General features: G+C 42.4%; 2 protein-coding genes across 12 annotated transcripts in view; one reads left to right on the top strand and one right to left on the bottom strand.

The window, feature by feature from the left end:
• The first annotated feature begins 8 nt into the window (after positions 1–8).
• Positions 9–27,463, top strand: LY9 (lymphocyte antigen 9). 10 transcript variants are annotated; one of them, XM_005203510.5, is made up of 10 exons: positions 17–151; positions 8,957–9,280; positions 15,152–15,427; positions 15,932–16,270; positions 17,441–17,710; positions 18,923–19,030; positions 20,002–20,055; positions 23,672–23,952; positions 24,326–24,397; positions 26,936–27,463. In XM_005203510.5, the coding sequence occupies exons 1-10, from the start codon at positions 28–30 to the stop codon at positions 27,002–27,004; spliced, it is 1,917 nt and encodes a 638-aa protein (XP_005203567.1). In that variant the 5' UTR covers positions 17–27; the 3' UTR covers positions 27,005–27,463. The 10 variants fall into 10 exon arrangements, with proteins under 10 accessions (NP_001069386.1, XP_005203567.1, XP_010801069.1 ...); XM_010802767.4 differs by having other exon boundaries at positions 23,630–23,802; XM_010802766.4 differs by having other exon boundaries at positions 23,630–23,952.
• Positions 10,878–27,463, bottom strand: part of CD244 (CD244 molecule) — an 83,473-nt gene continuing 66,887 nt past the window's right edge. The window contains exons 11-12 of one of the 2 annotated variants that reach the window (XR_009493598.1): positions 17,602–18,462; positions 10,878–14,887 (exon numbers count right to left, since the gene is read on the bottom strand). The gene's annotated coding sequence lies outside the window, so the exon portion shown is untranslated. Of the gene's footprint in view, positions 14,888–17,601; positions 18,463–27,463 lie in introns of those variants that run through there. The other variant, XR_009493596.1, reaches the window with a different exon arrangement.

Below are 27,463 nucleotides of genomic sequence, written 5' to 3'. Positions count from 1 at the left end.
CAGCCCATGATCTGAAAGTAGATCATCATGGCGAGCCCAAGGAGACATACAGATGACTGGGCTCCGCAACCTTTCTCCAATAAGCCACCGAAGAGTCAACCACACGTATTCTCTCCCTATCTATGGACCCTTCTCCTCTTCTTGCTCTTGGGTAAGTCCACACTGTGGCCACTGGTATTCCAGTGAAGCTGGTCACATTTTTTCTGGGGATTCTAGTTATTTAAGGGCTTCCCAGGTGGCACAGTGGTAAAGAATCTGCCTGCCAATGCAGGAGCCGCAAGAGCTGTGGGTTCCATCCCAGGGCTGGAAAGAGCTCCTACAGGAGGAAATGGCATCCCATTCCAGCATTCTTGCCTGAAAAATTCTGTGGACAGAGGAACCTGGTGGACTATTGTCCTTGGGGTCACAAAGATTCAGACATGACTGAGCAACTGAGCATGGCACACAGCACTAGTTGTTAAAACCAGGAAACTGTCTCCTTTTGGTAATTTTTCTGCGGGTTCCACCTTACTGTGAGCTGTGTGTGTGTGTGTGTGTGTGAATATACATAGTTACACACCATGAGTAGGTGAATTTCTAGCCCCAGACTCAAATAACCCCAGGTTCAGACTCTATTCCTCTTGCTCTTACATTTTCAGGATAAGAAATGCTGCACAATGAGTTTGTTCCCTATGCAATGTGGGTAAGACCTGCAGAGGGATACCAGAAACTTGTCCTGATAACAAATCACCTACCAGTTTCCAAGGGAGGGATAGGACTGCTGCTGCTGCTAAGTCGCTTCAGTCGTGTCCGATTCTGTGCAACCCCATAGATGGCAGCCCACCAGGCTCCCCCATCCCTGGGATTTTCCAGGCAAGAACACTGGAGTGGGTTGCCATTTCCTTCTCCAATGCATGAAAGTGAAAAGTGAAAGTGAAGTCGCTCAGTTGTGCCTGACTCTTCGCGACCCCATGGACTACAGCCTACCAGGCTCCTCTGTCCATGGGATTTTCCAGGCAAGAGTACTGGAGTGGGGTGCCATTGCCTTCTCCAGATAGGACTGCTGGAGCTTCTTTTTATATCCTGCCTTGTTTATCACATGTTTGGAGGCTTCACTGGGGATCTCAAGATGGTCTGGTGGCCCTCAGCTAGTTGGCTTCTATCTGAATATCCTTTCTCCCCAACATTCTACCTCCCCATGAAGGCCCAATTTCTGCTAGTTTCTGGGAACTTTTCTCAGGAGCATGGCCTGAGCCACCTCTCTCCAGTGGGCAGAGCTGACCCAGTACCCAGAAAGGGTCTCAACCACTGACACAGTGGTAGCTACTGTCCCTCTGGAATTCTGCTTCCTCATCAGGGATTTAGAGAGGATAATGCAGGAGCACTAAGGGCCTGACAGCAGTAAGGATGAAGTTAGTGGCCGAGCAGTGAGGAGAATTCTAGAAAACTCTCAGATGCATGTGTAGGGGTAGAGGGACCCTAGACCTCAGGCTGGATTTCAGTCTAACCTGTCTTCACTTTCTATTTCATCTTTGTTCACCATAAGAACACAGGTAGCAGCAAAGCTATTTATATTCACACTCAACTCTTGGGGTGCTTCCTGGTTGTGTTGGATAAACCTGGAATTAGCCACATTCAATGGCATCCAGATGGTCAACACAGTGAATTTCAAACAGTTCAGGGCATCTCCCTCTGCCTGACACCACCAGTTAGGGCGACCTCAAGCCTCACTGTTTTGGTCTAGAAGGCAGTTTTCTTGATTCTTCTGTGTTTCCAAGGAGTGATTTCAGGAACTTAGGAGGCAGTAGCGTGAACAAGTCCAACCCCCTGCCCCCAGGTTTAATATAAGGAATATTCAAAATTAAGTCCTTGTTCCATCATTTATCAGGTGTGTGAGCCTCTATTTCTTAAGTGTAGAATACAAACAATAAAATGTACTATGCAAGACTGTTTTATAGATTAAGGATGTATGTGTAAGTGCTTGGCATACAGCTGGTGGAAGCTGTGTTTGTTATTATAATAATCACTGTTATAAGTACATTATTCAATAAATATTAAAGGATGGGCAAGTCAAATTCAGTTATCAAAATCTTTAAACCTTCCCTTTAATAACTTGTCAAACAATGTAGTTTAAGATAAGATGGATGATACCTGCAACTCCTCTATGGGACCTATGTAGCACTGCTTGCTGCAATAAGATCTGACCTGTAGGAACCACATCTTGCTCCTCCTCCCACTGACATGTGTGAGTTTTTGTTTACCATTGCTGTGAGGACAGACAAGGTCAAGACATATTCATATGCTCCCAGCCAAGATCTACCACCTTATGGGCTCCCAGGATGGGGTAGTCAGTGCTTCCAGCCTCTATACCCCAGGGTATCATCTACCCAGAATCTGGGTTCTGCCACTGATCAACCCTGTAATCTCAGGCAAGTGGCTTAAACTCTAAATTTCAGCTCCTTATCAGAAAAAAAAGGGCTTCTTATGAGATTAATTTTGAGAATTCAAATGAATGATTTCTACAAAGTGCCTAATACACACGTAGCAATCATAAGCAGGGTGTTCTGGATGACAAGAGCTCTCTTTTAGGCAACCAAATCACCATAACATCAGCTGAGCTTCTGTCTTCTGAATCTGCCCCAGAGTCTACCTGAACAGACCCCTTCACATCCAGGGTGTCTAGTCCTGTGTCCTACCTGGCAGCCTCTCCAGAAGGTCCAAGTGCTCAGCTGATGGGGGTCTGAACAGAAACCACTCCCCTGGCCTGCACCAGGCTCTACTCTGCATCTATGTTTTCTGTGACCTTTAAGCTTTAAGAACATACTTCAAATTTTCCCATCCTTCCCAGCTATTCTTTGGCCTCTCCACTCTCTCCAACATTCTCTACATATTTTTCTTTCTTTCTTTCTTTCTTTTAATATAAATTTATTTATTTTAATTGGAAGCTAATTACTTTACAATATTGTATTGGTTTTGCCATACATCAACATGCATCCACCACAGGTGTACACGCGTTACCCTTCCTGAACCCCCCTTCTACCTCCTTCCCCATACTATCCCTCAGGGTCATCCCAGTGCACCAGCCCTGAGCATCCTGTATCATGCATCAAACCTGGACTGGCGATTCGTTTCACATATGATATTATACATCTTTCAATGCCATTCTCCCAAATCATCCCACCCTTGCCCTCTCCCACAGAGTTCAAAAGACTGTTCTATACATCTGTGTCTCTTTTGCTGTCTTGCATACAGGGTTATTGTTACCATCTTTCTAAATTCCATATGCGTTAGTATACTGTATTGGTGTTTTTCTTTCTGGCTTACTTCACTCTGCATAATAGGCTCCAGTTTCATCCACCTCATTAGAACTGATTCAAATATATTCTTTTTTTTTTAATTTTTTTAATTAATTTTATTTTATTTTTAAACTTTACATAATTGTATTAGTTTTGCTAAATATCAAAATGAATCCACCAAAGGTATACATGTGTTCCCCATCCTGAACCCTCCTCCCTCCTCCCTCCCCATACCATCCTTCTGGGTCGTCCCAGTGCACCAGCCCCAAGCATCCAGTATCGTGCATTGAACCTGGACTGGCATCTCGTTTCATACATGATATTTTACATGTTTCAATGCCATTCTCCCAAATCTTCCCACCCTCTCCCTCTCCCACAGAGTCCATAAGACTGTTCTATACGTCAGTGTCTCTTTTGCTGTCTCGTATACAGGGTTATCGTTACCATCTTTCTAAATTCCATATATATGCATTAGTATACTGTATTGGTGTTTTTCCTTCTGGCTTACTTCACTCTGTATAATAGGCTCCAGTTTCATCCACCTCATCAGAACTGATTCAAATGTATTCTTTTTAATGGCTGAGTAATACTCCATTGTGTATATGTACCATAGCTTTCTTATCCATTCATCTGCTGATGGACATCTAGGTTGCTTCCATGTCCTGGCTATTATAAACAGTGCTGCGATGAACACTGGGGTACACGTGTCTCTTTCCCTTCTGGTTTCCTCAGTGTGTATGCCCAGCAGTGGGATTGCTGGATCATAGGGCAGTTCTATTTCCAGTTTTTTAAGGAATCTCCACACTGTTCTCCATAGTGGCTGTACTAGTTTGCATTCCCACCAACAGTGTAAGAGGGTTCCCTTTTCTCCACACCCTCTCCAGCATTTATTGCTTGTAGACTTTTGGATTGTAGCCATTCTGACTGGCATAAAATGGTACCTCATTGTGGTTTTCATTTGCATATCTCTGATAATGAGTGATATTGATCATCTTTTCATGTGTTTGTTAGCCATCTGTATGTCTTCTTTGGAGAAATGTCTGTTTAGGTCTTTGGCCCATTTTTTGATTGGGTCCTTTATTTTTCTGGAGTCGAGCTGCAGGAGTTGCTTGTATATTTTTGAGATTAATTCTTTGTCAGTTACTTCATTTGCTATTATTTTCTCCCATTCTGAAGGCTGTCTTTTCACCTTGCTTATTGTTTCCTTTGTTGTGCAGAAGCTTTTAATTTTAATTAGGTCACATTTGTTTATTTTTGCTTTGATTTCCAATGTTCTGGGAGGTGGGTCATAGAGGATCCTGCTGTGATTTATGTCAGAGACTGTTTTGCCTATGTTCTCTTCCAAGAGTTTTATAGTTTCTGGTTTTACAGTTAGATCTTTAATCCATTTTGAGTTTATTTTTGTGTATGGTGTTAGAAAGTGTTCTAGTCATTCTTTTACAAGTGGTTGACCAGATTTCCCAGCACCACTTGTTAAAGAGTTTGTCTTTTCCCCATTGTATATTCTTGCCTCCTTTGTCAAAGATAAGGTGTCCATAGGTGTGTGGGTTTATCTCTGGGCTTTCTATTTTGTTCCATTGATCTATATTTCTGTCTTTGTGCCAGTACCATACTGTCTTGATGACTGTGGCTTTGTAGTAGAGCCTGAAGTCATGCAGGTTGATGCCTCCAGTTCCATTCTTCTTTCTCAAGATTGCTTTGGCTATTCGAGGTTTTTTGTAGTTCCATACAAATTGTGAAATTATTTGTTCTAGTTCTATGAAAAATACCATTGGTAGCATGATAGGGACTACATTAAATCTATAGCTTGCTTTTGGTAGCACACTCAATTTCACTATATTGATTCTTCCAATCCATGAAAATGGTATATTTCTCCATGTATTAGTGTCCTCTTTGATTTCTTTCTATATATAGGTCTTTTGTTTCTTTAGGTAGATGTATTCCCAAGTATTTTATTCTTTTCGTTGCAATGGTGAATTGAATTGTTTCCTTAATTTCTCTTCCTATTTTCTCATTATTAGTGTATAGAAATGCAAGGGATTTCTATGTGTTGGTTTTATATCCTGCAATTTCACTAGATTCATTGATTAGCTCTAGTAATTTTCTGGTGGAGTCTTTAGGGTTTTCTATGTAGAGGATCATGTCATCTGCAAACAGTGAGAGATTTACTTCTTCTTTTCCAATGTGGATTCCTTTTATTTCTTTTTCTGCTCTGATTGCTGTGGCCAAAACTTCCAAAACTATGTTGAATAGTAGTGGTGAGAGTGGGCACCCTTGTCTTGTTCCTGACTTTAGGGGAAATGCTTTCAATTTTTCACCATTGAGGATAATGTTTGCTGTGGGTTTGTCATATATAGCTTTTATTATGTTGAAGTCTCCCTGGAGTCAGGAGTTTTCTGGTGTTCTCAGAATTTGGACTTAAGCCTCCTGCTTCTGGTTTTCAGTTTCACTTTTACTGTAGCCTCAAGACTTCTCCATCTATACAGCACCATTGATAAAACATCTAGGTTAAAGATGAAAAGTTTCTCCACAGTGAGGGACACCCAGAGAGGTTCGCAGAGTTACATGGAGAAGAGAATAGGGAGGAGGGAGATAGAGGTGACCAGGATGAGATGAAGTGGAATCAAAAGAGGAGAGAGCAAGCTAGCCAGTAATCACTTCCTTATGTGAGCTCCACAGTCTGGACCACTCAGAGATATTCACGAAGTTACACAGAGAAGAGAAGAGGGAGGAAGGAGACAGAGGTGGCCAGGAGGATAAAGGGAAGAATCAAAAGAAGAGAGACAGATCCAGCTAGTAACCAGTTCCCTAAGTGTTCTCCACAGCCCAGAACACGCAAAGAGATTCACAGAGTTGGGTAGAGAAGAGAAGGGGGAGGGAGGAGATAGAGGTGACCTGGTAGAGAAAAAAGAGAGTCCAAAGAGGGAAAGAGCAGTCAAGCCAGTAATCTCACTCCCAAGTAAAAATGGGTACTGAAGATTGGGTTCTTAAAGGTACAAAATTGATAACAAATACCAAAAAGCAAAGATTAAAAATCTACAGTAGAGGTTGGATTTTCAAAAATACAATATTAAAGAAAAAAAAGTCACAAAAATTATAAAATATATATATATGAATTTGCTTTTAAAAAAAATAGGGTCTCTCTTTTTTTTTGCAAAGTAATAGTAGGTTATGAAAATGAAAATTAAAGGAATAATAGAGGACTTAAAAAAATTTTTAAATTAAAGAATGATAGTAAAAATATATCTAGGACTTTGTCTGGTGTTGTTGTGGGCAGTGTGGGGTCAGTTTATTTTTGGATAGTTTCTTGATCTGGCTTATATTTCTCAAGATCTATAGGCCCCTTCCTATGTAGTGGGTACTAACTACAGGGTTTTAATCTATTGCCTCTGTCACTTCCAAGGAGGTTCCCTCTGTTTTAGCTTCTTCTGTTTGCTGGTCTCTTCAGTGTCTAATTTCCACCCTGACACAAGGGGGCGGTGGTGGACACTTTTCTTAGGCTCACTTGTTCAGTCTTGCTGTGGGGAGGGAGGGACGCTGCAAACAAATAACATTGGTGTGTGCTTGCAGTATTTCAGCCACACTAGGTTTGCCACCTCTCACAGCTTAGGCTTAGGCTCTAGGTTGCTCTGCCGGGAACTGTCTAAGGCTGGCCCTGGGCTGCATACACCTCCCAGGTCTAAGCCACTCAGGTTCAGGCACTCGGGTACTCCTCAGAGGCGCAGACTCAGTTGGGCCTGCATTTTGTGCCCTTCCCAGCTCAGAGCAGCTCAGATGACCAGGTGTTTGGCGAGCCTGGTTGCTGCAACTTATCGCCTTCCCTGTCCCTGCTGCTTGGTTTTCTGGGTGTACATCCGGCGCACCTTCTCAGGCGGATGTTGACCCAAGAAGTCTTGGTTAACAATGAAGCATGCTTGCAGCTTGGTAGATAATGCCTCTCTGGGGCCGTGATTGCCCCCTTCTGGCTCTGGCTGCCTGTCACAGGAGGGGGATGATCTGCAGCCAGCTAGCTCTGTTCAGTCCTTTGTTCTGTGAGCAGGCCTGGCAGTGTCTTATGTTAGGGCTTTTCACGTGGTAGCTATCCCACAGTCTGGTTTGCTAGCCCAATTTAGTTCCCTCAGATTGCCCTCAGAGCATTCAGGCCCTGTCCTTATTCTAAGCAATGTAGCCCACTCCTCCCTGCCCAGCCCCTGCTTGCTAGTGGCAGATGCAGGTGTCTGCGCTGCTTCTCTGCTGGGGGAGTTACCATTGGGCAGGTAATCTGTGGGTTTTAATTATTTATTTATTTTTCCTCCCGGTTATGTTGCCCTCTGTGGTTTCAAGGCTCACCACAGGCTCGGCAGTGAGAGTGTTTCCTGGTGTTTGGAAATGTTTCTCTTTTTTAAGACTCCCTTCCAGGGATGGAGCTCGGTCCCTACCTCTTTTGTCTCTCTTTTTATCTTTTATATTTTTTCCTACCTCCTTACAAAGTCAATGGGCTGCTTTTCTGGGTGCCTGATGTCCTCTGCCGGCATTCAGAAGTTGTTTTGTGGAATTTACTCAGCGTTCAAATGTTCTTTTGATGAATTTGTTGGGGAGAAAGTGGTCTCCCCATCCTATTACTCCGCTATCTAAGGACCACCCCTCTCTACATATTTTTCGACCCAAAATTCCTGGTGGGAATAGTCTGAGTCCTGAACCCATCTGACTTAGTCTAGGGTTAAGCACTCTTGAGAGCCTTAGAAGCCTGGAATCTGGGAATCCAAGCTGGAGTCACTCAGCAGAACACGCAAGGCCTCTCCAAGGAAATAAGCTGCTGTAGCCAAATGTCAGGCCTCTGGAAGCCTTGGAAATAATGGTTATCAGCGATCTGAGTCTTTCCTGAGAAGAGGAAATCAGGTGCTTAATCAATGCTACCTACTATTCCCAACCCCAAGTCTTTTTTCTAAGGATAGACCAGATTTTCCTGGCCATGCCAAAGTTAAGTTAGAGATTCCCTGGACATTTAGGAAAAGGTAAGGTGATAATAGAGGTGAAAGATGCTTTTTTTGTTCCCAATATTTTATTATGAAAACTCTCAAACATACAGAAAACTGGAAAGTATTTTGCAGTGAACATTCAGATACCTCCCATCTCAGTTCTCCCATTGGGGTTTTACTTTTCTTGGTATATCACACACCTATTCATTTATCCACCAGTTTAGTCACCCATCAATACACCTTGGTTTTTTTTTTTTTTTTTTAAGGTGCTGCTTTTTTACTTCATTAGTCCTTTATGATTTACAGCAACCTGATTTTATTTCATCTCTAACACATTTCTGGAGGAAGATGGTACAGGTGGGACATTTCTAGCTTATAGATGAGTAAACTAATTCTCAGGGAAATTCAGAAATTCATCCAAAGTCACTATTCTCATTTCTTTGTGGAATAGAAGCCTATAAAGTCTTTTGTACTGATTATTGTAGCTACATTCATGAGAGAGAACGTCAGGTGAGTGAATGAATAACTTTGCTAAGCAATGGATCTAGAGGGAGGGCGGACAAAATATCATCTCATTTCTCAACATCTAGCATTTATTATCAGCATGTGTTTTTATAATGAATGAATGACTGCGTGCATGCATGCATGAATAAACAAACAAATGAATGAATGCTGGCTAGAGGATCCCAGCTGCTTCTCCAAGTCCCTCTTTTGTCTCTGCAGGGCAAGGAGCCTCTGAAAAAGACTCAGCCTCAACAGTGGTGAAAGCCATTGTAGGGGGTTCAGTGATTCTCTCCCTCAACATTTCAGTGGATGCAGAAATTGAGCAAATCACCTGGAGTGGTCCCAAAGACGCTTTGGTTTTAGCATTCCCAAGTGGAGAGATTTTGTTTTTAGACAAAAGCTACAAAGGGCGAATAAACATCCCAAAAAACAACTCTTTGTCTATTAACAAGCTGACTCTGAAAGATGCTGGTTCATACAAAGCCCGGATAAACCAAAAGGGATCTGAAGACTTCAATGAGAGATTCATCTTATATATCTATGGTGAGTTCTAAAGAGCGAGTGTGAGCTTTGACCTTTTATTTTTATCTAAGATGAAGAGAGCAATGATATTGGCCATTTTCACCCAATATAAATACAGATGTCAAGAGTAAAAAACAACCAAAATATGGTTAAGAGCCATTTGGATTTTTCTCTCTGTTAATATCCTTTATCCATCTGTATTAGCTTGTTAGAGTTGCCATAACGAAATATCACAGACTGGGTCATTTAAACAACTGAAATTCGTTTTATCACAATTCTGGAGGGTTGAAGCCTGAGATCAAGGTGTCAGCGAGCTTGATTTCTTCTGAGCCTCACTCCTTGGCTTGCAGATGGCCACCATTTTGGCGTGTCTTCACATGGTGTCCCTCTGTCTGCACGGTCTGTGTCTTACTCGCCTCTTTTTACAAGGACACCAATCGTACTGGATTAAGGCCCACATTACAACCCCACTTTAACTTAATTATCTCTTTAAAGGCTCTGTCTCCAAATACAGCCACATTCTGAGGCACTAGGGATTATGACTTCAACATAGGAATTTTTATTCATCCCACTGAATAAAAATAAAAATAGCACTGTGGTCTCTGGTCCCCAAAACTCTTGTCTTTGTCACAAAGTACATTCGCCTCATCTCAACAGCCCCCAAAGTCTTAACTCATTCCATCATCAAATTCAAAATCTTATCTAGATATCATCTAAATCATATGTAAGTGAGATTTGAGGCAAAATTCCCCTCCAATTATAGACCTGTGAAACCAGACAAGTTACCTGCTTTCATGTTGGCACAGGGACATGATAGACATTTACATTCCAAAAGGGAGAAATTGGAAAGAAGAAAGGGGTCACAGGTCCCAAGCAAGTCTAACCCTATTAAGGCAAATTCCATTAGATTTTTAAAAATTTTATTGGGGTATAGTTGATTTACAATGTAGTGTTTGTTTCAGATGTACAGCATAGTAAATCTGTTGCACATGTATGTATATCCACTCTTCTTAGATTATTTTCCCATATAGGCCTTTACAGAATATTGAGTAGAGTCCCTGTGCTATACAGTAGGTCCCTATTCGTTAATCTATTTTATATGTAATACTGTGTATATGTCAATACCAATCTCCTAATTTATCCTTCACCCTCTCTGGTAACCAGAAGTTTATTTTTTACATCTGTAACTCTATTTCTGTTTTACAGATAAGTTCATTGTTAAGATTCCATGTATAAGCAATATCATATGATGTCTTTCTCTGTTTGACTTATTTCACTCAGTATGACAATCTCTAGGCCCATTCATGTTGCTATAAATGGAATTATTTCTTTCTTTTTTTTTTATGACTGAGTACCACATCTTTTTAAGGTTCAAGAACCACCCCCACCAACACTCCCCGGGCCTACATCCTTTAGGCCCATGATGCCAGTGGCAGACCCATTAACCTCTGAACTTCCCATGGGGTCATTCTCCTCTTTTCCTCAAGGATAAAGGATGATATCAGCTAGATATCTCTACTGGCTCATTCTTGAAAACCCCCCAAATCTGATAGCCTTCCTTCATTTAGCGCCATCTCTGTCTGTTTAGTCCAAGCTGGCAGAATTTCTACTTGGATAGTTAATTGGATCCATGAATCACACCATTGTCTATCCATACTCTCAGTGTTTTCTCCAGACACAAATTCTCATTTTTTTTTTGCAAAATAGCTAGGCTGAGACTTTTCCAAATCTTCAAATTCTGGTTTCTCTTGCTTAACAATTCCTTCCTCAATTTATCTTTCCTTTCTGACATTTTACTATTAGCAAAAGGAGAAAACAGGCTTCTGGGGTAGTTCAGTTGGTAAAGAATACACCTGCAATGCAGGAGACCTGGGTTCAATCCCTGGGTTGGGAAGATCCCCTGGAGGAGGGCATGGCAACCCACTCCAGTATTCTTGCCTGAAGAATTCCACAAACAGAGGAGCCTAGCAGCCTATGGTCCATGGTGTCGCAAAGAATCGGGCTCAACTGAGCGACTAAGCACAGCACAAAAGGAGAAAACAAGTAGTGCCCTCAGCGCTTTGCTTGGAGATCTCCTTAACTGAACAATAAGTTCATCACTTAAATGTTCAAAAGTAGAACACAATTTGTCTAAGTTCTTTGCTGCTTTATAGTAAGTATCACTTTTCCTCCAATAACATGTTCTTCATTTTCAACTAATACCTTACCGGGAATACCGTTAATGTTTATATTTCTACCATTGTTATGTTGATTATAATATATGTCTATCTCTCAGATAATAGAGGCTTTCTCTACAGCTGTCTTCTTTCCTTTTAAGCTCTTACCAGAATCACCTAACCCTAACATCCCTATTTTTATGAACAGTCTCTTGAAGACAGTCTAGGCTTTTTCTCACATGCATTTTAAAACTCTTCCAGCTTCTATCCATTAATCAATCCCAAAGTCACCTCAACATTTTTGGGAATTTGTCATATAGCACCCCAGGTCTGGTGCAAAAGTCTGTATTGGTTTGCTAGGGCTGTCATAACAAAACAGCACAGACCGAGTGACTTAAACAAGAAAGATTTATTTTTTTTTCACAAGTCAGAAGGTTGGTTAAGATGTCAGCAGGTTTGGTTTCTTCTGAGGCCTCTTTCCTTGGCTTGCATACAGCCACCTTCTTTCCCTATGTCCTCAGATGGTTGTCTCTGGCTGTATTGTCTTTATCTCAGTCTCCTTTTTAGTTTTTTTTAATTTTAATTAATTTATTTATTTAATTGGAGGCTAATTACTTTACAATATTGTAGTGGTTTTTGCCAAACATCGACATGAATCAGCCACAGGCCCACATGTGTTCCCCATCCAGAACCCCCCTCCCACCTCTATCCCCATCCCATCCCTCTGGGTCATCCCAGTGCACCAGCCCTGAGCACCGTCTCATGCATTGAACCTGGACCAGTGGTCCACTTCACATATGATAATATACACGTTTCAACGCTACCCTCTCAAATCATCCCACCCTCACCTTCTCCCACAGAGTCCAAAAGACTGTTCTTTACATCTGTGTCTCTTTTGCTGTCTCACATATAGGGTCATCATTACCATCTTTCTAAATTCCATATATACGCTTTAGTATACTGTATTGGTGTTTTTCTTTCTGACTTACTTCACTCTGTATAATAGGCTCCAGTTTCATCCACCTCATTTGAACTGATTCAAATGCACTCTTTTAATGGCTGAGTAATATTCCATTGTGTATATATACCACAGCTTTCTTATCCATTCTTCTGCCAATGGACATCTAGGTTGCTTCCATGTCCTGGCTATTGTAAACAGTCCTGTGATGAACATTGGGGTACACGGGTCTCTTTCAATTCTGGTTTCCTTGGTGTGTGTGCCCAGCAGTGGGGTTGCTGGGTCGTTTGGCAGTTCTATTTCCAGTTTTTTAAGGAATCTCCACACTGTTCTCCATAGTGGCTGTACTAGTTTGTATTCCCACCAACAGTGTAAGAGGGTTCCTTTTTCTCTGCATCCTCTCCAGCATTTATTGTTTTGTAGACTTTTGATAGCAGCCATTCTGACTGGCGTGAGATGGTACTTCATTGTGGTTTAGATTTGCAATTCTCTGATAATGAGTGTTGTTGAGCATCTTTTCATGTGTTTGTTAGCCATTTGTATGTCTTCTTTGGAGAAATGTCTGTTTAGTTCTTTGGCCCATTTCTGTATGTCTTCTTTGAAGAAATGTCTGTTTAGTTCTTTGGCCCATTTTTTGACTGGATCATTTTTTTTCTTGAATTGAGCTGCAGGAGCTGCTTGTACATTTTGAGATTAATTCTTTGTCACTTTGTTTGCTATCATTTTATCCCATTCTGAAGGCTGTCTTTAAATCTTGCTTATAGTTTCCTTCGTTGTGCAAAAGCTTTTAAGTTTAATTAGGTCCCATTTGTTTATTTTTGCTTTTATTTCCATTCTGGGAGGTGGGTCATAGAAGATCCTGCTGTGATTTATGTCAGAGAATGTTTTGCTTATGTTTTCCTCTAGGAGTTTTATAGTTTCTGGTCTTATATTTAGATCTTTAATCCATTTTTACTTTATTTTTGTGTATGGTATTAGAAAGTGTTCTAGTTTCATTCTTTTACAAGCAGTTGACCAGTTTTCCCAGCACCACTTGTTAAAGAGTTTGTCTTTTCCCCATTGTATATTCTTGCCTCCTTTGTCAAAGATAAGGTGTCCATAGGTGCGTGCATTTATCTCTGGGCTTTCTATTTTGTTCCATTGTCTATAATTCTGTCTTTGTGCCAGAACCATACTGTCTTGATGACTGTGGCTTTGTAGTAGAGCCCTAAGTCAAGCAGGCTGATTCCTCCAGTTCCATTCTTCTTTCTCAAGATTGCTTTGGCTATTCAAGGTTTTTTGTATTTCCATACAAATTGTGAAATTATTTGCTCTAGTTTTCTGAAAAATACCATTGGTAGCTTGATAGGGATTTCATTAAATCTATAGATTGCTTTGGGTAGTATACTCATTTTCACTATATGTATTCTTCTGGTCCATGAACATGGTATATTTCTCCATCTATTTGTGTCCTCTTTGATTTCTTTCATCAGTGTTTTATAGTTTTCTATATATATATGTCTTTTGTTTCTTTAGGTAGATATATTCCTAAGTGTTTTATTCTTTTCATTGCGATGGTGAATGGAATTGTTTCCTTAATTTCTCTTTCTATTTTCTCATTGTTAGTGTATAGGAAGGCAAGGGATTTCTGTGTGTTAATTTTATATCCTGCAACTTTTTTTTTAAGGACATCAGTTATGTTGGACTAGGGACCATCCTAATGACTTGATTTTAAATTAATTATCTTTGTTTCCAAATACAGTTCTATATTCAATCACAGTCCAAGGTACTGGGGGTTAAGACTTCAACATATGCATTTGGAGGGGGCACAAAATTAAGCCTATGGCTTAATTTTTCTATCATATCATTTGACCTTTTTTACTGATTTGTAGGGAGCTCTGTGTATATTAAGGAAATTGAATTCTATGCAGTTAAGAGAAACAGAAAGAACCAACTTAATATATACTAATATACAACAATTTCCAAAATATATTATTAAAAATTTTTAAAGCTTCAGGACTATATGTATAATATGCTATCATACATGTATCTATAACTAGAATATCTCTGAAAAGATCAACAAGAAATTCATAGCATTAATTCCCTCCAGGAACAATAATTCGTAAGGAGAAAAATTAGGTGGCTAGGGGCAAGAGAGCTTGTTTCTTTGTGTGTGTGTGTATACCTTTTGTATCTTTGCAATTTCAATTTTATATATTGCCTATTCCAAAAAAAAAAGAAAGTGAACTTACACACACACACGCACACACACACACACTGTGAACAGAGGAGGTGGCACAAAAGGGAAGGAGAGGACCAGGGAAAAAGTTCGAAACCAAAATGGGTTCCAAATTTAGACCAAAAGCAAGGGCAACTCAAATTATAGACGCAGAGCTTCCAACTCCCTAGAGTCTGAGGCTAGCTCAATTCATTCATTTATTAATATTTACCAGATTCATGAGTGCCTTTCATGGGTCAGGCAGGTGCTGGATGTTCAGGTATGGATTCTGGCTCTGTCTTTGAGGAATTCACAGACTGGTGGGGGAGAGAGAGTATTCAGACTATCATCATGTTGAGTCACAGTGATAACCCCTGTAGAGGGTACTAGGTAAGCACAGAGGAAAGGCACTCAACCTTTGTGGGAAACTAAGTAAAAAAGAAAGAAAAACTTCCCACAGGAACAGACAGTGCTGGCCTCTCCCTTCCTCCCTCTGCTGCTCTACCATCCCCATCTTTTCTCTTTAGCCCTTTCCTGCTGGGGAAGCAGTCAGAGTATTTTCATTGCCATTGTCCTTGCAGAACAGCTGCAGGAGCCCCAAGTCACCATACAGTCTGTGAACGTGTCTGAGAACGCCTCCTGTACCATCACCCTGGTATGCTCTGTGGAGGGGGCAGGGGGAGATATCCAGTACAAATGGACTTCGAGGGATCCTCATGCTTCTGAATCCTGGGGGCACCCTACTCTCACCATCTCCTGGTTGCCCTGTGATGCAGACCTACCATACACCTGCACAGCCAAGAACCCGGTCAGCCAGAGCAGCTCCCACCCTGTCCATGTCTCGCAGTTCTGTACAGGTAACTGGCTCCACTAAGGCCCAGAAATAGTCTAAGCAGCTATAGAGTCTAAACCCCAGGATTCTGGCAGGACACAGATGAAGTAGCAAGGTAAGAGAACAGACTTGCAGATTCCTTTTTCTTTACCCTCAAGAGGCTAAGAGAGACTGACAGGGGACTTAGGCACTCCCAGGGCACTGTGAAACCCTAAGAGTCTGCAGAGAGACGGAAAGAAAGTATAGATGCAGAAATCTAGATTGCTCTTTGCTGGGGTAGGGATGTCTCCTAGGGTGTCCTCAAAAGGGCAGAGAGGCAGGAGAGGCCTGGGTATGCACTGGGCAGAGCCAGGTGCTTACTTGTGCATGACAAGTGGCCATGTGAAAGCAGCAGGGATGCCTCATCAGAAAAGCGGGGGAAGGGATCCTGGGCAGGAGGGTCTCTGGGACTTAAGTCCCTTCAGGCAGGCTGAGGGTCAAAGGGTCAGGACCAGTGGCTGAATTTGCAATATCTCATCTCTGACTACAGATCTAGGAGCCTCCCGAGGAGGACCAATGGGGAAGACGGTTCTGGGGGTCCTGGGAGAGTCCATCACCCTGTCCTTGGCACTCCTGGACAGTCAGCACATAGACAATGTTGTCTGGATATTTAACACGTCTATTATCAGCAAAGAGTGGAGAGAAGAAGCAACAGCCAATCAGCTCATTGAGTTCAAGGATCCAGATCAGAACACAGTGTGGGTCTCGAGCCAAGACTACTCTCTAAAGATTGTCCAGCTGAAGATGGAGCACGCTGGCCTCTACCAAGCTTACTTGTGCTCAAATGCCAGAGTTGCCAGTGTGAAGCACATCAATCTGCGCATTTACCGTGAGTTTCTGAGTTGAACACCCATCATTAGATTCCTTTCCTGAAAGATTTCTCTCTTTGCTTCCTATCCCACCTCCCTCCTCCTACAAAATGCCTCAGACCACTAGGACGACTACTCAGTTCACACCAGTCAGTTCACGGGAGGACAATACAACCAGCAGATAGGCAAAATCTCCCTGCTCGGAGCCCTCTTCTTCTAGGCTATATGGTATATATAGCCTAGAAGAGAGTTCCAGTTAACCCTCAACCAAGCAACTTTCAGTACTTGCCCTGTCCTTCATTGATGGTGGGACCAGGAACTCTCCAACCTGTATTTTTATAGAACATTGCAATTTTGTATAAAGGCAAAGCTGGCTGGGATAAAATCATAGAAGACTGTGGAGAAAGTCTTCCTGTGAGCTCCAAGAGCTTGGAAGGGTACTCACCTTCCCTAAGTGTGAGGGACAGAACTCACAGTCTCCCTCCTCCACCTTGGGCTTCACTGGAGCTTGGCTGGACAGTTTGTGTAATCTGTATTTGCCAGCTCCTTCACCTGTACCATTCAGACATGGTCAACCTATTTCATGCGTGGGCATCTTGGTGTCTCAGTACTTGGGAAAGGAGTCACAATCCATGATGCTGTTAAAATACATAAGTCAGCTAGTTCACATCTATTGTTGCCTACTGTGACTCAAATATCAAAGAAGCAGGAAGAAAACCTAGTAAAAGGAATAAGAAACTGGGAACAAAGGGTGCCAGCCATATGTTGCTTTTAAAATTGCTAGTATTTATTAAGTACTTACTCTGTGACAGTGTTCTGCTCTCCTTTCTGTATTCCTTATCTTGTGTAAGTAAACAAATTCGATGATGGGACCTCAGAATGTAAGCCTTGGAGGGTCTCAGGGCAGGTGGAAGCATTGTGCTTATCTGCGCTGATTGGTTTGCTTGTTCTTTGCGGTATACCATATAGAATGATGCGGTATGTTTTTTCACCTTTCATTAACTCCTCTATTTCACATATCTGAGCATCAAGTGATAAGCTGAGATTTCATAGCAACCAAAGGAAAGGCCAGGTGAACCTTCCCAGCCCTAAGGCAGTGTCAACACATAACTTCATGAATATATTTTGAATGGTCCCTTCCCAGTAGGCAGGCCTGACTCCACATCTGGTCTGCCTTTCTCCTCACACAGAGAGGCTGAAGAAGCCAAATGTCATGAGGAGCCTCAGGCTCACAAAGGACAGCATCTGCAAGGTCAGCCTGACATGCTCAGTGGAGGACAGTGTACACAATGTGACATATGGATGGACCCCTCTGCCTAAAGGAGCTGTCATTTCCCAAGGGGGCGCTCACCTCAGCATGTCCTGGAGAAGTGGAGAAAAACACCCCAACTTCACCTGCACAGCCAGCAACCCTGTCAGCAACAGCTCCCAGCAGTTTCTTTCTAGGGACCTCTGTCCAGGTTGCTCCCCATCTTTGTTCAGCCAAACCTCAGAGGGGTCCTTGGACCCAAGAGTTTTCCTTCCGAGTGGTTCTTTATGAAGTGCAGCAAGCAGAGTGAGAGTCTTTAAAGCAGCACATGCCAATAGAAATATAACAAAAGTCACATAGTGAGTGAAGTGAAGTCGCTCAGTCGTGTCTGACTCCTAGCAACCCCATGGACTGCAGCCCACCAGGCTCCTCCATCCATGGGATTTTCCAGGCAAGAGTACTGGAATGGGGTGCCATTGCCTTCTCTATATAAAAGTCACATAGGTAATTTAAATTTTTAAGTCATATGGAAAAGGCAAAAGCAAAGGTAAAATTAATTTTAATCACATATATTATTTTACCCAACATATCCAAAATATCATCCTTCAACATGTAATCAATACAAAGAATTATTCATAACATAATTTGCATTTCAGTTTGTATGAAGCCTTTGAAATCCAGGATGTACTTTACCCTTATGGCACATCTCAATGAAGATGCTAAATTCTCATAGGAAGTACTTGATCTGGATTCAGATTTCATAAAATTTGCCATTGAAAAAATATATTTATATCCAACTTGTTCCAAATATACTTAACAGTTTTTCAATTAGGAATTGAGTAACTGTTTTTAAATTTAAATTTTAATTAATTTAAATTAAATAGTTTAATTCTTCAGTCATACTAACCAAGATCACACAGCAAAAGCAGAATTGAGATTCAACATTCTGTGCTCTGCTCTTCCCTAAGGAGAAGCAGAAGGGGGAAAAAAGGAAATTTACCCAGGGTGTGAAAATGCTGAGTCAGGCTGTGACTGGCAAATGGGGTTAGAGCTCTGATCAATAGTACTCTGGACTCACTACCTAGAACTCTTCTTATGCTGTTTTTAGAGAAGGGCAGTGGTGTGATGGATAAGGGTGTTTTAGAGTCTGGCAGCCCACATTCAAGTCCCAGCTCAGGTTCCCTGTGATGCTGGGCAAGATAAACCTCTCCATCAGGGGCGGCGCCTGCCTTACTGCTATAATTTCTTGCTTAGAGGATGACTGCTCAATACACAGTTGTAGAATGAATGAATGAAAAGGAATATTTTCTGCAATAGTGTGGGATTTTAAGAGACAGGTAGGATGGCCATTCTGTTCTGTCCACAGTTTGCCCTAATTCTCTTGTTATTACTTATACTAATATCCCCCAATTCCTCTTCACAGGACCTGAGAGAAGCACAGAGTTTTGGATCGGGCTCTCCCTGGTGGTTCTTTTCATCCTTCTGAGCCTTGGGATCTCTGGCTGGTGCTTTTGGAAGCAACAAAGACAATGTGAGTTTCTGAGCTCAGTGACATCTGCCAGCACTAGGCCATTTCCTTGGGACCTTTGGAGACGTCCTTGTCCTCTTATGATCCCCTTCTCTCTCAAGACCTCATTTCTTCTCAGAGCGATCAGGGAGGGGTGTCAGTGGGGGCTCTTTAGTTGCAAATAATTGAAACCCAACTCAAACTAGCTTAGACAAAAAAGGGTGAGGAGAAGCACAAGGGGAGTGAGTTGTTATATGAGGGCTTATATGGTCAGTCTTTGGGGAAGGAAGAGAAGAGCTGGCCTAGAGACAAACATCACCGGAGACTCCAAAGTCACTAGAGCGCTCCATCTTTCATCCCTATTTTTCCCTTTGAGCCAGCTTAGCTCTCTTTCTTCAGCCAACTGAAGGGCAGGGTGGGTAAAATGTACCAAAACAGAGCAGCTAGTAGCTCCAGACTCACATGTACTAGTAGTTCAGACACCAGGACGGGGAGAAAGATGTTTCCCCACCAACTCAAATTTGAAGAACCTTAGAAACCTGATTGGCTCCACTGAAGTCATGTGACAATTGCTTGGACTAATCACTGTGGGCAATAAGATGAACTTTTGTGATTGGCAGCTCTTTCTGGAATATTGAAGGGAGATGGAGTAGTTTCCAGGAAGAATAGATTGGTTAGAACACAGGGTCCCTGGAAGAATTACTGTGAGTCAGCAAACCAAACTGATAAGTGGCTACCACAGAGGGATTATAGCTGTCCCTTCCAGAGAGATGGCAGGAGGCTGCAGAGCAGTCTCCTCAGCTGAAAATGACCCTAGACTCTGGCCATCCCTTCCTGTGGGCTTGTACTCACATCAGGGTTCACCTTCCTCCCAAAAGCCTTTTCCCTGTCTACATCTTCAGAAATCTCTCTCCCTCTCCTCTGACTCTCACAAAATCAGAGACTCTCTCCTCTCACAGCCCTGTTGACACTCCTTCTCTAACTTGGTTTCCCAGGGTCAGCCCCAGCTTTCAGTTCCAGTCAAGCTGAGACCTCAGTTGACACACCAGGTAATATGTCACCAATGACACAGACTGGGGCCTCAGGCCACATGGAAGCTCCAGAGCATGATCTGCATGTGTGACCAGCAACATGAGTGTCCCCAGGAGCTCGTTAGAAATGCAAATCTTGGGCATCACCCCATAACACTGAACATGAATCTGTATTTTAACAAGATCTGTAGGTGAATCACAAAACTGTTCAAGTTTGAGAAGCAACGTGCTAAAGGAAGGTGATTTGGGGAACAAAAGACACAAGGAGGCTGGACTCCTGAAAGATGGTAAACAGAGCTAAGGAAAGTTGTCTGTCCTCTGGCATCTCTAGGATTCCTCAGGCATTGACTGTCATTACTGCAGTGTGCCCCATGATGAGGATGAAGTTATTGGCTCCACTCCAAGAATGGAGAAACAAAGACCAGATGCAATAGTAAATCTGTGACAGAAGCAAAATTAACACTTCATTGAAATTAAAATTCATAAGACTTTCTAGTTACCTATTACCCAAGAGTATTACTGAGGCAGTGGTTTTTTGGTTTTTGAAAAAGCTAAGGAATGCTTTCTTCAAACAAAATATTAGGCAACATCCCAAAAGTACAATGCATGTAAAAGTGGAGCTGTTCTGCTAAGCTTTGGGATGGAGAGCTGAGATGCCTGTACCCTACTCTCCCACCCTGGAATCTCAGTGTTCTAAATTGCCACCTTGAACTCTGGAGTTCTGGAGTTCTAAGGAATCCCCAAACCCTGGCCACTCAGTCAAACCCTTCTTTTAAAAAAAATCTTGGTCTCCGCTAGCCTGAAGTCTCCTTCCTTGGCATCCTGGGCACAAGAGGAAGAGTGAAAAAGTACTAGGGACACCACTGCCATCCATGGCCCTCCTGCCTCCCCCAGCACCTCTCCTCAGTGCCCAAGTCCTGTTTCTTTCATTCCTCCGTTATCGCTTCAGCTGCCTTTTCTCTAAAGACTCTGCCACTGCCTGAGTTCATGCTGTCACCAATTTTTTGTTTTATTGAATAGGTTCTTTTTTTTTAATTGAAAAGTCAAATATTCACATGGTATAAATTAAAAATAATCCCCTCCTCCACAGAGTCCAAAAGACTGTTCTAAACATCAGTGTCTCTTTTGCTGTCTCCATATATGAAACAAGTCGCCAGTCTAGGTTCGATGCACGATACTGGATGCTTGGGGCTAGTGCACTGGGACGACCCAGAGGGATGGTACAGGGAGGGAGGAGGGTTCAGGATGGGGAACACGTGTATACCTGTGGCAGATTCATGTTGCTTTAAGGCAAAACCAATACAATATTGTAAAGTTAAAAAATAAAATTAAAAAAATATATATAAATAATCCCCTCCTTCTAAATCCCAATGCCCGGGTATTTCCCTGAAAAGACCCCTTTGGTAAGATATATGTATGTTTACATCCTTTGAGAGCATTTTCATGCATTTACAAGCTGTATATTTTTCCTTTGATCGCATATGCGAGAGTAATCTATCACATTTTTCTGAGTCTGCTTTTTTAACTTAATTGTAAATTAAGACTGACTCTCATTTATTCCATTCTACAGATACACCTTAACAAGTCTTTATTAACAGACATTCCCATTCCTTGTAACTTCTTCTCTAAAATATTATGATAGTTTCCTAACTAGCCATTCACTCTTCAGATTTTCTCCTTTTTAGCCCTTCTGATCTCACTTTGCAAAGCCCATTTATAACTGTTCTATAACCATCAATGGCTCCTTGTGGTCTTTGTCTGTTATTCAAAAGACAAGGTAACCTAGTGGTCATGTGTGTAAATTCTTTAATATTTATTTATGTATTTATTTTTGGCTGCGTTAGGTCTTAGTTGCAGATGCTGGATCTTCGTCATGGCACACAGGCTTCTCTCTAGCTGTGGTGCAGGCTCCAGAGCATGTGGGCTCTGCAGTTTGTGGTATGCAGGCTCTCTAGTTGTGGAGCATGGGTTCAGGAGTTGTGGTGCACAGGCTTAGTTGCCCTGTGACCTGTGGGATCTTAGTTTCTCAGCCAGGGATCCAACCTGCATCCCCCAGTTGGAAGACAGATTCTTAACCACTGGACCACCAGGGAATTCCCAGGTGTATAAGATCTGAGGTCAGATAATGCTGTGTTTCAATCTTAGCTCTCCTCCTTTTTAGTGATCTTGGGCATTTCAGTCTCTAAACCTTAGTTTCCTTACTTTGCAAAATGAGGGCAGCAACCTCTCAGCATTGCTGTGAGGACTGCAAGGGACAACAGGGAGTCCACAGTATGCACTCACTAGGAGATAACTCTGTGTGTCGGGGTAGGGAGGCTCAGACATGTCTGACTCTTTGAGACCCCATGGACGCAGAAGCTGGGGCTTCCTCTGTCCATGGGATTCTCCAGGCAAGAATACTGGAGTGGCTTGCCATTTCCTTCTCCAGGGGATCTTCCTGACCCAGGGATCGAACCTGCATGTCTTGTGTCTCCTGGACTGGCAGACACGTTCTTTACCACTAGCACTACCTGGCTTCCCAGGTAGATAAGTACTATTATCACTCAATATTGGGCCAGGTCACCTTTAGTCTACTTTTTTCCTATGTAAAACTCCTAGGGGGAAGTATTGAGTAGCAGGTAAGAACATCAGGGACCAGACTACCTGCATTCAAATCCTGGCCCTCCCACTTAAACTTGGGCAAATATTCAACCTTAATGTGCTCCGTTTCTTAACCTGTGAAACATAAATAAGGATAGTTATTATCTATGCTTAATGAGGTTTTATGCAGGTTGAATGAATTTGTTCATGAAAAGCATTGTTTTTAGAACACTGCCTGACACACAGTTGGCACCTAAAAAGTGTAAGCCATTATTATTCTACATGTAGATCAAATGGATCGATTGATATGCCCTAAAGGCAGTAGAGGTCCACCCAGTTGTTTAAAGCAGCCACCCATTCTGATTGTCCTATGCCCAAACCAGGTGGTTGCTAAATATTTTAAATATCATCCTTTCCCAAAAGAGAGGGTGCCTCAAGTTTCATATCTGCCTTTAATTATGCTGTTCTTTCCACCAAGAATCCACTTTCACTCATCGAAGTCCCAGTGTGAAGGCCCACCTTAATTCCGTCCTTTCATAAGCTCTTCTCTGCTCCTGAACTGGAGACTATGTCCACTCACACACTTTTCTCCTAGTTTTCCTATGACACTGTCAGAGCTGGCCTGACATAATTTGATTTATGTATGTATCTGACTCCCAGCTAGACAGTGTACTCCTTCAACACCAGGTCTAATTCACCTGTATGTTTGCCCAGAATACCTAGTTAACTTTATTCAACACGGCCAGTTTTGCTCACTGAGAGATGCTAAGTCCATCACATGTCACACTCGATGAATGCTTATCAAATGAATGAATAAGTGAGTGCTTGAAAGAAAGGCGGAAGGGGGAGGGGAATGGAGCCCCATGAGGGAAGACAGGAAAACATCTTTCTTCTCCTCCAGTTCTCTAGGCCTCATCTGGGGTAGGAGTCAGAGCAGCTTGAATCCTTACACAAAGCAAGAGAGAGGAGGGTACTGGTACATCCTTTACCAGCCCTGAACAATGTGTTCCAGAGCCCACTGCTGGCCACACACTATACTCCATGCTTTCCCAAGGGTATGAGAAGCTGGACACTTTCCCTAAGACTGCCAGGCACGCCTCCGACAGCAGCTCTGACAGCAATGGAACGACTGAGGAGGATGAGGAGAGGACAGGGATGCACCAGCCCGTCAATGGAAGAGACCAGGTGTGTGACTCAGTCACTCGGGAGGACGCCGGACTTGACTCGGACTCTGAGGGCCAACCAGAGTACGATCAAGTCACTCCAGATAACATGGCACCAGCACTTGCGGTTGAAGGGGAAACAGTGTACACTCAAGTGTTCCTTCACTTGCCGGTGAGCTCTTTTCATCAGTACACCTTCCCTTGCCCTTCCCTTCGAGGACCATCCAATATCCTGGAAGGCTAATCCCTCCAAACTGGGGGACAGACACAGTGATGCGTGGGTAGAGAATTGTGATTCTATCCATGTTTACCAACCTCAGGGGCCCTCAAAGCAAAGGAACCCATCCCTCAGCTCCCAATCTTCTGCCATAAATAAGGGAGGTGCTGGGAAAACAGAGGTGCTGTCTCCACTGCACTAAGGCAGTGCCACCCTCTGTGTGAAATCAGAACCTGGAGAGGTGTTCCTTCACCTCAAGGACTGAGGGCAAATCTCTGGAAAACTCTTTTTGGGTGATTATGGACAGTCTGGTGTTGATCTGTTACAGGGAAAGACTCCAGTTCCTCAGAAGAAAGAGAATTCAGCCACAGTCTACTGCTCTATACAGAAACCTCAGAAGGTGAGAACAATTTTCTCTGCATCCTGAGGTCCATAAAGTGAGAGCCAGACCATTTTATCCGAAAGCAGAGGAACTTAAGCTCCACCCACTGTGCACTCCCTGACACACTCCTTGGTCCATAGAGATATTGAAACAATTATTCCTGATTTACATCTGTGCAGCCAAAAGCTGAACATTTCTAATTAATTTAATAATATATCGCTTGGTCTTAACGCTGACGAGAAAGAGAGTCTGTAAACACAAACACTACATTGTCCATATATGTTTCTAAATCTCTCTCTCATCCACCAAAATGGAAACTTTCCAAAACAATTGGAATATAACCAACAGTATAATGTCAAGATTTTTTGGAAAATGTGCTATTAATTACAGCACATTGGTCTCATTATAGTGTTAAAAGATCCCTTAAGCATAGAAATGGAGAAGGAAACGGCAACCCACTCCAGCATTCTTGTCTGGAGAATCCCATGGACAGAGGAGCCTGGTGGGCTACTGTCCTTGGGGTCGCACAGAGTCAGACACGACTGAGTGACTGAGCACTAACCATAGAAATTCCCGTTAATAATAAGTTCATATAAACTTTTATAGTTTATAAAACATTGACAAACATAGTCTCATCTGATCCTTATAATACCTCTGTAAGTGTGCTATCATGCAAATTTTATAGCCAGAGAAGCTGAAATTGAAGATACTAAGTTTGCCTAAGTACACAGAGCTAGTGGTTAGGAAACCAGAGTTTTTAATTAACCCTGAAAACTCTTAAACAATTAACTCTGATCTGAATCTGGCTGTCTGCTCCACTTTCATTTTCCTGAAAATATTGGGCCCATTCATACTTTAGCTTTCAAGTCTCCCCCAGAATTCCCTCCTTGTAAAATGTTCAAATAAGATTTTTTTTTAGCTCTCAAAGTTTTTCAGTTATGCTCCTTCTCTATAGTTGATGAATCAAACAGTAGATATTTATTGAATACCTTTTGTTTGCCCAGAACTGGGCTGAGTGCTCTGGGGATTCAGATATGTTTAAGGCACTAACCTTGACTTTTAAGACTTGTTATATTATCTATCTTTGATCTAGGAGAGTTGGAGTGATTTAGTAACTTGGATGGGGAGAGAAAATACTCTTCATGACTACATATTATGTAAGCAGTTTCCAAGGGTTTTTCATATATTGGAAATGGTAGATAGGAACGACTTCAGAGGTAGACAGGAAAGACTTCATGGAAAAAATAGTTTGGACTAGACCTTAAAAGACTGATAGAATCTGCTTGGTAAACACTTGTGCAACTATATAGTTTGATTCAACCATCTTCTGCCTCATGTCCTGATTTCTAGAACATGGCCTAATGCTTAACCAGCTAAGAACTTTATCTTTGGCCTTGAAGCCAAATCTGTATTATTCACTACATTCCCAAAGCTGCTTGGGACTGGCCCTTCGTGTTTCGGTCAATTCTAGTCAATCTCAAAGCCATGGACATCAATCCCTGCTCCGAGTTTCAGACAGGTCATGAGACCTCCTTTGTCTGATCAGTCCTGAATGACTCCTACACCACTCTAGGAGCTTAAGATCCCTAAAACCACCCTCACCCACAATATAAGTGAAAAATCAATGCATTTCCTGAGCCAGCCTCCAGATAGAACTTATCCTTTACCTTCAGAATTTTAAGGAATCCTAGTTCTGGGTTTCCTAAAGCCACTATTTCCCACTTGATCAGGAAATCCTCAAGTATTCCTTAATTATTATTTTCTGACACTTGTATCTGCATGATATCTCAAAGAAGGTTGTGCTATTCCCAAGCTATTGCTGGTACCTAACCTCCTCTCTGGGCTTCCCAGGTGGCTCAGTGATAAAGAATTCACCTACAATGCAGGAGACTCAGGTATGATCCCTTGATTGGGACGATTCCCTGGAGGAGGAAATGGCAACCCACTCCAATATTCTTGCCTGGAAAATCCCATGAACAAAGGGGCCAGGCGGGCTACAGCCAATGGGGTGGCAAAAGAATGGACACGACTTAGCGACTAAAGAACAACAGACCTTCCTTCTGCATCAGCTTATGTCTCATCTGCTCTTTTGAGCCTTTCCTGAACACTCATAAACAGGGGATTCCCAGAACCCTTGGAACATGAAGGTCTGATGGTTTGGACTATTACTATGGAACTCAACCTCTAAAACTTGAATCATCTTTATATAAATGTTTCTCTCGCTAGGGTGAAGACTGGGATCCCACACTATAGCTTCTTGAGAGCAAGGCCTTTTATTTATTTATGAACCCCTTCAACTTGTTGCACAAAACTGTCCTAAATCTCCCTTCCAGAGAGCGTGGCACATAGCGCTTACCATTAGGAGACTTTCCATAAATGCTTATCATCAGCTTGAATGATTGCTCCATCCTTAGGCCAATCCATATGACCTTACTTCACAGGATGGACCAATCACAGCCTGGCCTCACCTTCCTCTCTCCTGCCAGCACAAGGCTGAGAAAACTGGTACCTTCTAGGCTTTATTAACCATATCCTTGTGTGTCTTTTGGCTCACAGGTTGTGCCACCATCGCAACAGAATGACCTTAAGTCTCCTGAAATACCTACCTATGAAAATGTCCCCTGAAAAGAAAAGCAGCTACCTCCCTCAGTGAGGTTGGAGAGGCTGCTAGACCTAATAAGGCCCAGGCCCCTGAAGACAGAAGAACTTCAGAATTTCCTTCATTGTCTCAGATATGCCTGGATTTGGGCCTCCTCTTTTTCTCACACCTCGTGACTTCCCAAATCCATTAACAGATCAGACAGCCTCTGGGCTCCGTTTGTCTCCTTCTATGCTCATACTGTACAACCTCTCAGCTCAGATGCATGCCTGAAGATTCTGCCAAGGCTTGTCATATCATCGAAGGGGACCAGGATCTTCATGTGGTCCTATAAACAGCTGCTAAAATAAATCCAACAGATAGTCTCACTTATGAACACATAGATCTAGGTGAAATCATGACCACTGTAGTATTTTTCAAATAAAAGACTAGAAATAACCTAAGTGTGCATTTAGTAGGAATCTGATTAAATGCATGAAAGTGTA

Source organism: Bos taurus, chromosome 3 (assembly GCF_002263795.3).
Source record: "Bos taurus isolate L1 Dominette 01449 registration number 42190680 breed Hereford chromosome 3, ARS-UCD2.0, whole genome shotgun sequence".
NCBI classification, from domain to species: Eukaryota; Metazoa; Chordata; class Mammalia; order Artiodactyla; family Bovidae; genus Bos; species Bos taurus.
This window is presented reverse-complemented; position numbering and strand designations above follow the sequence as displayed.